The sequence below is a fragment of the Hyperoodon ampullatus genome (assembly GCF_949752795.1).
Source record: "Hyperoodon ampullatus genome assembly, chromosome: 3".
Classification (NCBI taxonomy): domain Eukaryota; kingdom Metazoa; phylum Chordata; class Mammalia; order Artiodactyla; family Ziphiidae; genus Hyperoodon; species Hyperoodon ampullatus.
Window position 1 is genome coordinate 72,983,248 of NC_136916.1, and position 14,451 is coordinate 72,997,698.

The window sequence follows — 14,451 nt, forward strand, 5'->3', positions numbered from 1 at the left end:
AAAACAGGAACAAGAGAGATACAGCTGCTCTTTTCAGATGATTCAACTTTTGACATTTCTGCTGATAATCAGTAAGCCATGAAATAAAGTAAGTTAAATAAATATTAGAAAAGACAAGACAAACCTGCTTTAAATTTGCAGATGACTTGATAATATACCTAAAAGTTTCAAGGAACTCCTCTAAAAACTAGAATTAGTAAGACAAGTTGGTAAGGGGACTGGGTAAAACAAATAAACAGAAGAGCTTTCCTTCGTACCAGCAACATTAGGCTGGAAATGGGTAAGAATTATATATATTCCATTCAAACAGTGGCAAAAACAATAATAAATAAACAAAATAGGTTCAGGAAATCTTTATGAGGAAAACTATAAAATCCCATCAAAGAACATAAACGCAGCACAAATTGCCATGGGAGTCACCATAGGAAATGCACAAAATGGAAAAACGAATGTCTGATAACAGTCAAGATATTTTTGAAAAAAGCAAATAAAGAGTAGAAAACTTGCATTAACAGGTTGTAAGGTTTAAATGAAATGCCTATAATCAAAACAGTATAGCATTTGAACAGAAACAGATTAATAGTGGACCAGTGCAGAGAATCCCAAAATGTATATAGGTATATATTGGGGGAAATGGCATTAGTGACATTTCAATTCAGAGGGAAAATCAAAGTTTATTTTAAAAATTGTGCTGGAATAACTGATCATCCACCTAGAAGAGAGGAATGCTAGATTCCCTCCCTCAAACCACATATACAAATAAATACAAGAAAAATTAAAGCTTAAAATATAAAAAAATAAAAGAGTAAAAATAGTATAAAAGACTCTAGGAGAATATTTATATAAAATCGAGGGTGAAATGACTTTCTTATATAACCCAAATGCCATAAAGGAAAAAACAAACATATTTGATTATATATTCTTATATCTTTGTTATCTCAAAAGATAACAGACAGAAGACAGATAATGGATTGGGAAAAATATTGGCAACATGTATGATAAACAAAGGCTTAAAATCTCTAACATACAAAAAGCCTCTCCAAAATGAGAAGGAAAAGGTGAGTAATCCTTGAGAAAAATAATCAACAAACTGTAACAGGCAACTCATAAAGGGAAATGCAAATAATTGATGATGATATGAAAAGATGCTCAATATTATTAAGAATAGAAATGTGGACATTAAAACATGGAGATTCCATTTTTACCCATCAGAGTGATGAAAATTAAAAGGCTCCTGGACATCTAGTGCTGGCCAAAGTATGGGGATAGATATCCCCATGTAAAGCTGGTGAAAGTGTGAAACCAGAAATAATCCAAATGTCCACCAGCAGGAAAAGGGCTGAGTCAACTAAGCTACATTCACTATAGATTTAAGGCACGTATTTAAAAGAATGAGATGTAGCCACATTGACTGATCTGGGGGAGTCAGTGATAGAGTGCTAAATTTAAAAAGTCAAGTTGAAGATAATGTAAACAATGCAATATTATTTTTGTTATTAAAATGGTAAACTAACTAGAACTAATTCCTGTATGAGTTTTTTCCCCAGTTTTATGGAGCAATAATTGACATACGACATTGTATAAGCTAAGATGTATGACCTGTTGATTTGATACATTTACATACTGCAGAATGATTACCGCCTGTAGCCTTAGCTAACACCTGTACTATGTCACCTAATTACTATTTCATTTTTGTGGTGAGAACATTTAAGCTTTATTCTCTTGGAAACTTTCACATATATAATACAGTGCTATTAGCTGTAATCAGTGCTGCACATTAGATCTCTGGAACTTATAGCTGAAGTGACCAACACTTCGGCTATATGACCAATATCTCCCCATTAGCCCCACCCCCCAGGTGCTGGTAAACCATCTACTCTGTTTCTATGGTTTGCCTTTTTTAGATTCCACATGTAAGTGAAAACATACAGTATTTGTCTTTCTCTGTCTGACTTCTTTCACTCAGCATAATGTCCTCAAAGTCCATCCATGTTGTTGCAAATGGAAGGATGTACTTCTTTCTCATGGCTGAAAAATATTCCACTGTATATATACACCGCCTCTTCTTTATTCATTCATCCACAGACAGTGACTACTCACCATTTTTCCTGGACAACTGCTAGGCAAGGCACTTGCTTCGACGAAATACTTCCTGAGGAGATATTTGCTGGGGTCAGGACTGTCCAGTAAGATGTAGGAACAGAAAAAGGCCCCATGCCGAAGCAGGAATATGGCAATGTCTTCATTCCCTAAAGGACAGAAAGTGGAGAGCTAAGGGCATTGGGATGCAGGGTGTGTCACAGTTGTCCAAAAGGGCAGACACTCACATGTGAAATGAAAATGAAAAGGGCACTGGTGCTGTTGAACTTCTCTATTACCTCCCTTGACGCCGGAAGGTTCCTGTTAGTGACAGAACTTTTGTGGGGCTTTGCCCTTTGAAGTGCCTCCTAAGATGGTCCCTTTGCCACGGTTGGCCCCTGTCACTGAAATCCCCTTGCAGGAGTGAGTAGGGGGAAGGAGGAAAGAGGCAGACCTTTTGAAAAAGCAAAGAATGGAGTTGCGAAAACCTCCACAAAGGCCATTGGAGAGCAGAAGTTGAGTGTGAAGGATGGGCCCACATCTTGACAGGGTGATGGTTTTCATGGGCGGACTGACTGGGGACCCACCTGACTTGATGGCCGCGTAGAGTGGCAGGCGCACGATGACAGGGAACTCATTCTTCCTGACTGCATAGCTCTCTGGGTCGGCCCCGTGCGTCAGGACCAGGAGTTTCACCACTGCCAGGTGCCCCTGCTGGCAGGCCAAGGCCAGCATCCAGTTCAGTAATCGCTGGGGGCTGCAGGGACCTGGCAGGGACGACAGAACAAAGGGAGAGGGTGGCTGGAGGGACTGGTTGTTCCTGCTCTGAAATCCCCTTCGATCACGGCCCTATTTCCAGCTGAAATCTGCTTCCATCCAGTTGACAGTGTCTATGGAATAGTCCCTCTGAATTGCATATGACATTTCCCCACATCATTATAAACCCACTTGCTCATCGAATAACACCAACTGAGGAAAAGCAGCATTCAAAACAGTGTGATCTTAACAATGGAAATAAGACTAGAAAGAACTACCTTCAGTGCTGCAGAATTATCTCTGGGTAGTGGGATTGTGAGCATCCCCTTACTCTCTTCCTCATCCCCAGCCCTGACGTCATCCCTAGAGCAGCATCACACACAGGGATATGGGTTTTGGAGATAGGCAGTTTAGGATTAAAATATTTCAGCTGTGTGGGACCCTGGTGGCACAGTGGATAAGATTCTGTACTCCCAATACAGAGGGCCTGGGTTCGATCTCTGGTCAGGGAACTAGTTCCCACATGTGTGCTGCAGCTAAGGAGCCCTATTGCCACAACTAAGGCCTGGTGCCACCAAATAAATAAATAAATAAATATTTTTAAAAATCCATAGTGAATTTATCTGACCTCAAAAATAAAGATTTAGGGCTTTCCTGGTGGCGCAGTGGTTGAGAACCTGCCTGCCAATGCAGGGGACACGGGTTCGAGCCCTCATCGGGGAAGATCCCACATGCCGCGGAGCGACTAGGCCCGTGAGCCACAACTACTGAGCCTGCGCGTCTGGAGCTTATGCTCCACAGCAAGAGAGGCCGCGACAGTGAGAGGCCCGCACACCGCGATGAAGAATGGCCCCTGCTCACCGCAACTAGAAGAAAGCCCACGCACAGAAACAAAGACCCAACACAGCCAAAAAAATAAAAAATAAAAAAAATAAAGATTAAAAAAAAATTTCAGCTGTGTCATCTTGGGCAAATTTCTTATCCTCTTTGTGACTCAGTTTACCCATCAGTAAAATGGGAACAATAACACCCCACCTCCCAAGTTTAATGTGAGGATTACATGACATAGTGTATGTCAAGTGCTTGACTCAATAAATTGTCATAACCTCTGTCAAGTGCCTGACATAACTCATTATGATATGTCATTATGTTCTTAGAGTAATAACACTTTTCTGCATTTCCAAATTATTTGTAATATACATATATTACTTTCATAAGTTAAAAAAATACTTTGATGAAAAAAGTAGATCAGCCTAAAACTTAGAGAATTACTCCCTGAAAGAACTGCCTACTTAATTCCAGGATAAAATAACACTTAACACACTGAATGAACAGAGAGAGCGTGGGCTGAAATGTTACAATATCTTCAAGTTCAAAGTAGTGCAATGACTTTTGGATCTAGCTGCCATACGATCTCATCCTCCACATGGACACTTCCCAGTTGCATCATAACACTGTCTCACTTCCAGAGGTGGAAAGTCCTCAGGAATCAAAGTGCTCTGAAGCCTGGAGAGAGTGACCCTCCCTCTGTGATAGGAAACTGACCAGGAAATAAGGGTGAGGCAGAGAAGGCAAGAATTAAAACCCACTACATAAGGTACCTGGCATTATGCCTGTGCTGCAGCAGGTGCTAAATAAATGTCCCTTCTTTGCCCTCAACTGATAACTAAAATGAACAATTCAAAGGAGGAGGTATATGAACAGAAAACAAATTACCCCTCTCCATTACTACCAGATATCCAGCTATGAGAAGTGTAGTCGTCATGCTGCTAACTTCTGTTGAGGATATAAGTGTGTCATTCTTAGGAGGCAGGCCCTGTATTTCACAGTCATAATTTTAATATGAGGAAACCAAAGCTCAGGGAGACTTGGGAACTTGCTGAGGGTCCCACAGTTGGTAAATGGCAAAGTCAAGCCTTAAGTTCTGCTTTATCTAAAACCAAAGGGTGCTCTCTTAACCATACAAACCCCTACATGTATTCTATGAGGCCCAAATCCAGCAACACTCATAGAGCCCATCTTTCTACCTCCTCCTTCTCTTCAGCCCTGCTCAGCTACAAGACCAGGAATTACATAATGATGTCTTTCAAATGATGTTCATAATTACACAACGATGTACCCACACCCCATGGACCTCTCATCCCTCCTCTTCTTGAACCCTGCCTTCATTCTCTAGCTGCCTCTTGTCTTACCTTACTCCCGACAGTGGCTACATTTCCTATAGGCTGGGAATTCCCAGAGAACACAAACTGTTTTGCCCACCTCTGCACTCCCCACAGGGCCCAGCACAATGCACTGGACTCCTTCAGTCCTCAGCAGCTCTGTCCTGAGTTGAGTTAAAGACATGACACCCCTGGGAGCAGCTGAGAACCATGCTCAGGTCCACCCAAGCTCCCTGCTCTGCAAAAGCAGGCAAACCAGGCTCTTCCCTTGCTTGTCTGCCAAGTAAACTCCTACTTAGCCTGCAAAGCCTGGCTCAGATGTCAGCTCCCTCTGAAGGCTCTAGCCTGCACCCAGACAAGACCATTCCCTGATCTGTGCTTGCAGACCACTGTGTAAATATTTCAACCTTCGCATGGTTACACCTTTCTGCCTCAATTTCCTCTGCTTGACCAGGACCTACTAAAGGGATGGAATCACCTTTTTAAAAAAGCCTCTGTGTCTATGAAGTTCTGCAGTGTGTCCAGTACTTGGAAAATGCTCAATAAATGTAAGCTGTCCAATGAGATGAGTGAGTCAGTGGCATAGACTCTTTGGGACTAGAACAGAGCTACTCTTGGAGATCCCTGAGGAGAGGGAATCAGCTTTGGCTCCTTGGGGGCCCCTTCCTGCCCTCCTATACCTTGCTTGACCCAAACAGCATCTATGGGCCCTAACAGTGCCCTTATTTCTGTTCATAAACTCATTCTCCTTCCAGCCACAGGAGAGGCATGCCAGCTTGGAACCAAATCTGAGCACAAATCTACCTCAAAGCACATAGCTGGACACCCCTTAACAGTAGTACTGCATAATTGTGGGGTCCCATGAAAAACTTAAAAATAGGATCCATTGGGGGCCTCCCTGGTGGCGCAGTGGTTGAGAGTCCGCCTGCCAATGCAGGGGACGTGGGTTCGTGCCCCGGTCTGGGAGGATCCCGCATGCCACGGAGCGTATGGGCCCGTGAGCCATGGCCGCTGGGCCTGCGCGCCATGGCCGCTGGGCCTGCGCGTCCGGAGCCTGTGCTCCGCAACGGGAGAGGCCACAACAGTGAGAGGCCTGTGTAACGCAAAAAAAAAAAAAAAAAAATAGGATCCATTGGACTTCCCTGGTGGTGCAGTGGTTAAGAATCCACCTGCCAATGCAGGGGACATGGGTCCAATCCTTGATCCTGGAAGATCCCACATGCCATGGAGTAACTAAGCCCGTGCGTCGCAACTACTGAGCCTGCACTCTAGAGCCTGTGAGCCACAACTACTGAGCCTGCACGCCACAACTACTGAAGCCCACACACCCTAGAGCCCACGCGCCGCAACTACAGAGCCCACACGCTGCAACTACTGAAGCCCAGTGCTCTAGGGCCTGCATGCCGCAACTACTGAGCCCGTGTGCTGCACCTACGGAAACCCGCATGCCTAGAGCCCATGCACTGCAACAAGAGAAGTCACTGCAATGAAAAGCCCGTGCACCACAATGAAGAATAACCTCCACTTGCCACAACTAGAGAAAGCCCGCACACAGCAATGAAGACCCAATGCAGCCAGAAAAAACAAAAAAAATGGGGTCCCTTGTTCAAAAATTATTAAAAATTTCAAGAGGGCTGGGACTTCCCTGGCAGTCCAGTGGTTAAGACTTCGCCTTCCAATGCAGGGGGTGTGGGCTTGATCCCTGGTTGGGGAGCTAAGATCCCACATGCCTCATGGCCAAAAAACCAAAATATAAAACAGAAGCAATATTGTAACAAATTCAATAAAGACTTTAAAAATGGTCCACATCAAAAAAAAACTTAAAAAAAATTTCAAGAGGGCAACTGCAGAGTGTTAAACCAAGTGTGGGGCCCTTCTAAGTGCAGGGCTCTGTGTGACTGCACTGTCACATGCCCATGACACTGGCCCCACTCCCTCACAAAATCCTAACTCCCAAGACCACTCTAAGGCAATGCCTCAGCCTATAGCTGTAGTGATGCCTGGACTTAAATAGTGTCACAGATCCAAGGCCATCATGGGAAATCAAAGGAGACCAGGACACCTTGAGTCCACCAGAGAAAAATTTAACTTGTTATTAAAAAAAGCAACATAGCATGGTACATCCAGACAATGTAATGTTATTCAGTAATAAAAATATATATATATGTGCTCTCAAGCCATGAAAAGACATTGAGGAAACTTGAATGCATATTGCTAAGTGGAAGTAGTCAATCTGAAAAGGCTACGTACTATATGAATCCAACTATATGTCATTCTGGAAAAGGCAAAACTATGGAGACAGTAAAGAGATCAGTGGCTGCCAGGGGTTGGGAGAGGGAGGGATGAATAGGTGGAACACAGATGACTATTAGGGCAGTGAAACAATTCTGTATGATGCAGTAATGGTGGAAATATGTCATTACACTTTTGTCAAAAGCCATAGATATACAACCCTAATGTCAACTATGGGCTTCAATTAGTAATAATGTGTCAATATTGGTTGGTTCATCAGTTTTAACAACTGTACCACTCTCACACAAAACGCAAATAATAGGGAAACTAGGAGGTGGTATATGAGAATTCTCAGTACTTGTTCATCAGTTCTTCTGTGAACCTAAAACTGCTTTAAAGAATACTCCCAGATTTCTGGATCTCATGACTAGTAAACAGTGTGAAGACATAAACATTTTGAAGTGCAGCCCCCCTAAATACCTGCCTGGTTCCTAAGAAAAGAGGGTCCCTGAGAGGTGGTGAAGAGCTCACGCTCTGGGATTTACCTGGCAAAGACTCAAGTAATTCCTGCACGACATCAGTGTGCCCAAACTGTGCTGCCACCACGGCTGGGTTGTCGTCGGTGGGCTCCGTTGGCAGCTCCACCAGTCTCTCAGTGAGAAGATACCGGACAGTCTCCAGATCCCCGTAGGCCGCAGAGATGCTCAGGAGCTGGCCCTGGTCAAAACAGAACAGGGGCAGGATGTCAGCAAGACCAGTGCTGTTGGGAACTGCCAAGAAAATTGACTCTAAATGCTTCATGAAGTCCATGGGCAAGATTGGAGCTGTGCTGCCCAGGACGGCTGTGGCTGACGAGGCTTGAAACGTGGCTCATGCAAAGTGAGATGTGCTGAAAGTGTAAAATCACATGGGATTTCAAAGACCTAGTACGAAAAGGGTAAACTATCTTGTCAATAATTTTTATACTGATTACATGTTGAAATGATGATCTTTAATATATGCTGGTTAAATAAAATAGATTATTAAAATTCTACCTGTTTCTGTTTACTTTTTTAATGTGACTACTAGAAAATTTGATCTTATAAATGTCTCATATTCTATTTCTTTGGAACAGCATCATGAAAGATATCTCAGGCAGGAATCAAAATTCTTCATGTTATTTGAATGTGCAAGCCAGGGCTGCTGTCCTGTGCCTTAGGTTTGTGCCTCTGAGAGCCCTCTTCTCACAGAAAGCCTGGTCTTTTTCTCAAAGGTCAGCACATGCCCCATCTCCTTGCTCACAGTGTCCCCTGCTCTGGGAGGTCTCTGTCACCATCTCTGCATAGCTAAAGCCTTTTCGGCTCTCTCATCGAGGCTGCAGTACTTATTCATCTTGCCACACAGGTCATTTGAGCCTGAATACATGCTCTCCTGTATTGCTTTAAAGTCAGGTTTCTTAAGATATAATTTATACATAGTAAATTCACCCTTTTTAGTGCACTTTGATGAATTTTGACTAGGTATAACTCAATCACAATCACCACCAGCAAGAGCTAGACTATTCCATTGTCCCCAAAAGCCATCTTGTATTTGTGTATACCCACCCCCATGTCTCTGGCTCCTCTGTTAGACTGTGGGTTCCTCGGTCCAGTGTCATGCTGGTTCTCCACTGAAGAGTCAGGCACAGGACACTGACGTTGGTGCCAAATTGACATGCCACATTGAATCCTGGCTCTGCCACTTACCACCTATGTGTCTTTGGACAAGTGCCTTGACAGCACTGTTCTCCAGTTCCCTCATAATAAAATGGGGATTGTTACAACTCCCCTTAATCTCCTTCATGGCAGGCATTGAGGGAAGTGGGTATAAGGAACCCAGCTCACAGAGGGCAGCCATGCTAACGAATTTGTGAGTGGGCCAACCCATGAATGCATGGGCATGATATCACAACCAGGGCAGACTACTGACACGGGCAGAGGGAGGCACAGACTCCAGGATGTCTGCTGAACAGCCCTCCTTGTGGGAGGCCACCCAGTGCCAACCCAAGGGGCCAAAAAGTCTGACCTGCTCATGTGTGCATCCCAGTTCTCCCCATAAGAAGAGAGGCCTTTGGCCATATATGCTGTGAATTCATAATAGGAGGAATCAAAAATGCCCTCCCCTCAATAATTCTCAAGCACATGTACTTGCCAATTCCCCCCAAAAAATCTCTTACAATTTTGAGAACAGGTTTAGTAACTGAGTTATTTCCAACTATTAATTATATGGAGACATTAAACCTGTGCTAACCAAAGTATTGCATCAGTAAAGTGCTTCCATGGTTAACAGCCAATAAGAATTTCCCACAAGGACCAGAATGTGGCAATGGTCTTCTCAAGCTGTAGGTGGGCAAGAGGGTTGATCTCTACAAGCTTTTTGGAAAAGTTTGGCATGTGTTTCAAAATTTAAAAATTGCTCATACCCACATTCTCAATTCCTGTTAACCTAGGCTGAGAAAATATATTGACAATAAGAAAAGGATTAGGCAAAAAACATTCAATACAGCATGATTTATAGTAGTAAAAAATTAGAAACAATACAAATATCTAACCAAAAGGAATAGCCAGGTAAGTGACACTGTCTCTACTAGATGGAATGTCATGTAGCCATTGAAGGTGACGCTCATAAGGAACTTATACAGAAAACTGTTCATATAATATTATGTGAGAAAAAGCAGTATGCAAAACTATACACAAATAGGCTTGTATCTATATTAGAAACAATAACAACGACAAAATGAATGTTCAGATCAGCAGCCTGGAAGAGAGTATACCAAAAATGCTAAGTGGGGAGGAGGGGGAAGATGGCGGAAGAGTAAGACGCGGAGATCACCTTCCTCCCCACAGGTACACCAGAAATACATCTACATGTAGAACAACTCCTACAGAACACCCACTGAACGCTGGCAGAAGACCTCAGACCTCCCAAAAGGCAAGAAACTCCCCACGTACCTGGGTAGGGCAAAAGAGAAAACAATAAACAGAGACAATAGGATAGGGACGGGACCTGCACCAGTGGGAGGGAGCTGTGAAGGAGGAAAGGTTTCCACACAGTACAAGCCCCTTCGCGGGCGGAGACTGCAGGTGGCGGAGTGGGGGGAGCTTCGGGGCCGCAGAGGAGAGCGCAGCAACAGGGGTGCGGAGGGCAAAGTGGGGAGATTCCCGCACAGAGGATCGGTGCCGACCAGCACTCACCAGCCCGAGAGGCTTCTCTGTTCACCCTCCGGGGTGGGCGGGGCTGGGAGCTAAGGCTCGGGCTTCGGTCGGAGCGCAGGGAGAGGACTGGGGCTGGCGGTGTGAACACATCCTGAAGCGGTTATTGCGCCACGGCTAGCCGGGAGGGAGTCCGGGGGAAAAGTCTGGACCTGCCGAAGAGGCAAGAGACTTTTTCTTCCCTCTTTGTTTCCTGGTGCGCGAGGGAAGGGGATTAAGAGCGGTGCTTAAAGGAGCTCCACAGACAGGCGCGAGCGGCGGCTAACAGCGCGGACTCCAGAGACGGGCATGAGATGCTAAGGCTGCTCCTGCCGCCACCAAGAAGCCTGTGTGTGAGCACAGGTCACTCTCCACACCTCCCTTCCGGGGAGCCTGTGCAGCCCGCCACTGCCAGCGTCCCGGAATCCAGGGACAACTTCCACTGGAGAACGCACGGCGCGCTTCAGGTTGGTGCAACGTCACGCCCGCCTCTACCGCCGCAGGCTCGCCCCGCACTCCGTACCCCTCCCTTCCCCCGGCCTGAGTGAGCCAGAGCCCCCGAATCAGCGGCTTCTTTAACCGTCCTGTCTGAGCGAAGAACAGATGCCCTCCAGTGACCTACACGCGGAGGCGGGGCCAAATCCAAAGCTGAACCCCGGTAGCTGTGTGAAAAAAGAAGAGAAAGGGAAATCTCTCCCAGCAGCCTCAGGAGCAGCGGATTAAATCTCCACAATCAACTTGACGTCCCCTGCATCTGTGGAATACCTGAATAGACAATGAATCATCCCAAATTGAGGAGGTGGACTTTGAGAGCAAGATTTATTATTTTTTCCCCTTTTCCTCTTTTTGTGAGTGTGTATGTGTATGCTTCTGTGTGAGATTATGTCTGTATAGCTTTGCTTTCACCATTTGTCCTAGGGTTCTATCTGTCCTTTTTTTTTTTTTTTTTACTTAAAAATTTTTTTTCTTAATAATTATTTTTTATTTTAAAACTCTTTTATTTTACCTTACTTTATTTTATTTTCTTTTATCTTCTTTCTTTCCCTCTTTTTTTCTACTTTTTCTCCCTTTTATTCTGAGCCATGTGGATGAAAGGCTCTTGGTGCTGCAGCCAGGAGTCAGTGCTGTGCCTCTGAGGTGGGAGAGCCAACTTCAGGACACTGGTCCACAAGAGACCTCCCAGCTCCACATAGTATCAAACAGCAAAAATCTCCCAGAGATCTCCATCTCAACACCACCACCCAGCTTCACTCAACGACCAGCAAGCTACAGTGCTGGACACACTATGCCGAACAACTAGCAAGACAGGAACACAACCGCACCCATTAGCTGAGAGGCTGCCTAAAATCATAATAAGGCCACAGACACCCAAAAACACACCACCAGACGTGGACCTGCCCACCAGAAACACAAGATCCAGCCTCATCCACCAGAACACAGGCACTAGTCCCTCCACCAGGAAGCCTACACAACCCACTGAACCAACTTTAGCCACTGGGGACACACACCCAAAACAACGGGAACTACGAATCTGCAGCCTGCAAAAAGGAGACCACAAACACAGTAAGATAAGCAAAATGAGAAGACAGAAAACACACAGCAGATGAAGGAGCAAGATAAAAACCCACCAGACCTAACAAATGAAGAGGAAATAGGCAGTCTACCTGAAAAAGAATTCAGAATAATGATAGTAAAGATGATCCAAAATCTTGGAAACAGAAAAGAGAAAATGCAAGAAACATTTAACAAGGACCTAGAAGAACTAAAGATGAAACAAGCAACGATGAACAACACAATAAATGAAATTAAAAATACTCTAGAAGGGATCAATAGCAGAATAACTGAGGCAGAAGAATGGAGAAGTGACCTGGAAGATAAAATAGTGGAAATAACTACTGCAGAGCAGAATAAAGAAAAAAGAATGAAAAGAACTGAGGACAGTCTCAGAGACCTCTGGGACAGGATTAAACGCACCAAAATTAGAATTATAGGGGTTCCAGAAAAAGAAGAGAAAAAGAAAGGGAATGAGAAAATATTTGAAGAGATTATAGTTGAAAACTTCCCTAATATGGGAAAGGAAATAGATAACCAAGTCCAGGAAGCACAGAGAGTCCCATACAGGATATATCCAAGGAGAAACACGCCAAGACACGTATTAATCAAACTATCAAAAGTTAAATACAAAGAAAACATATTAAAAGCAGCAAGGGAAAAACAGCAAATAACACACAAGGGAATCCCCATAAGGTTAACAGCTGATCTTTCAACAGAAACTCTGCAAGCCAGAAGGGACTGGCAGGACATATTTAAAGTGATGAAGGAGAAAAACCTGCAACCAAGATTGCTCTACCCAGCAAGGATCTCATTCAGATTTTATGGAGAAATTAAAACCTTTACAGAAAAGCAAAAACTGAGAGAGTTCAGCACCACCAAACCAGCTTTACAACAAATGCTAAAGGAACTTCTCTAGGCAAGAAACACAAGAGAAGAAAAAGACCTACAATAACAAACCCAAAACAATTAAGAAAATGGGAATAGGAACATATATATCGATAATTACCTTAAATGTAAATGGACTAAATGCTCCCACCAAAAGACACAGACTGGCTGAATGGATACAAAAACAAGACTCATATATATGCTGTCTACAAGAGACCCACTTCAGATCTTGAGACACATACAGACTGAAAGTGAGGGGATGGAAAAAGATATTCAATGCAAATGGAAACCAAAAGAATGCTGGCATAGCAATTCTCATAACAGACAAAAGAGACTTTAAAATAAAGACTATTAGAAGAGACAAAGAAGGATACTACATAATGATCAAGGGATCGAACCAAGAAGAAGATATAACAATTGTAAATATTTATGCACCCAACATAGGAGCACCTCACTACATAAGGCAAATACTAGCAGCCATAAAAGGGGAAATCGGGAGTAACACATTCATAGTAGGGGACTTTAACACCCCACTTTCACCAATGGACAGATCATCCTAAATGAAAATAAATAAGGAAACACAAGCTTTAAATGATACATTAAACAAGATGGACTTAATTAATATTTATAGGACATTCTATCCAAAAACAACAGAATACACATTTTTCTCAAGTGCTCATGGAACATTCTCCAGGATAGATCATATCTTGGGTCACAAATCAAGCCTTGGTAAATTTAAGAAAATTGAAATTGTATCAGGTATCTTTTCTGACCACAACGCTATGAGACTGTATATCAATTACAGGAAAAGATCTGTAAAAAATACAAACACATGGAGACTAAACAATACACTACTTAATAATGAAGTGGTCACTGAAGAAATCAAAGAGGAAATCAAAAAATACCTAGAAACAAATGACAAAGGAGACACGATGACCCAAAACCTATGGGATGCAGCAAAAGCAGTTCTAAGAGGGAAGTTTATAGCAATACAATCCTACCTTAAGAAACAGGAATCATCTTGAATAAATAATCAAACCTTGCACCTAAAGCAATTAGAGAAAGTAGAACAAAAAACCCCCAAAGTTAGCAGAAGGAAAGAAATCATAAAGATCAGATCAGAAATAAATGAAAAAGAAATGAGGGAAACGATAGCAAAGATCAATAAAACTAAAAGCTGGTTCTTTGAGAAGATAAACAAAATTGATAAACCATTAGCCAGACTCATCAAGAAAAAACGGAGAAGACTCAAATCAACTGAATTAGAAATGAAAAAGGAGAAGTAACAACTGACAATGCAGAAATACAAAAGATCATGAGAGATTACTACAAGCAACTCTATGCCAATAAAATGGACAACCATGAAGAAATGGACAAATTCTTAGAAATGCACAACCCACCAACACTAAATCTGGAAGAAATAGAAAACATGAACAGACCAATCACAAGCATTGAAATTGAAACTGTGATTAAAAATCTTCCAACAAGCAAAAGCCCAGGACCAGATGGCTTCACAGGCGTATTCTATCAAACATTTAGAGAAGAGCTAACACCTATCCTTCTCAAACTCTTCC

General features: G+C 43.2%; 1 protein-coding gene across 1 annotated transcript in view; it reads right to left on the reverse strand.

Moving 5' to 3' along the window:
• LRRK1 (leucine rich repeat kinase 1) overlaps nucleotides 1-14,451 on the reverse strand; it is a gene marked incomplete at its 3' end in the record, with an annotated part of 122,319 nt that overhangs the window by 64,672 nt on the left and 43,196 nt on the right. The window contains exons 4-6 of the mRNA XM_079701091.1: nucleotides 7,775-7,946; nucleotides 2,667-2,846; nucleotides 2,101-2,249 (exon numbers count right to left, since the gene is read on the reverse strand). Coding sequence (XP_079557217.1) covers nucleotides 2,101-2,249; nucleotides 2,667-2,846; nucleotides 7,775-7,946 — 501 coding nt within the window. The remainder of the gene's footprint in view (nucleotides 1-2,100; nucleotides 2,250-2,666; nucleotides 2,847-7,774; nucleotides 7,947-14,451) is intronic.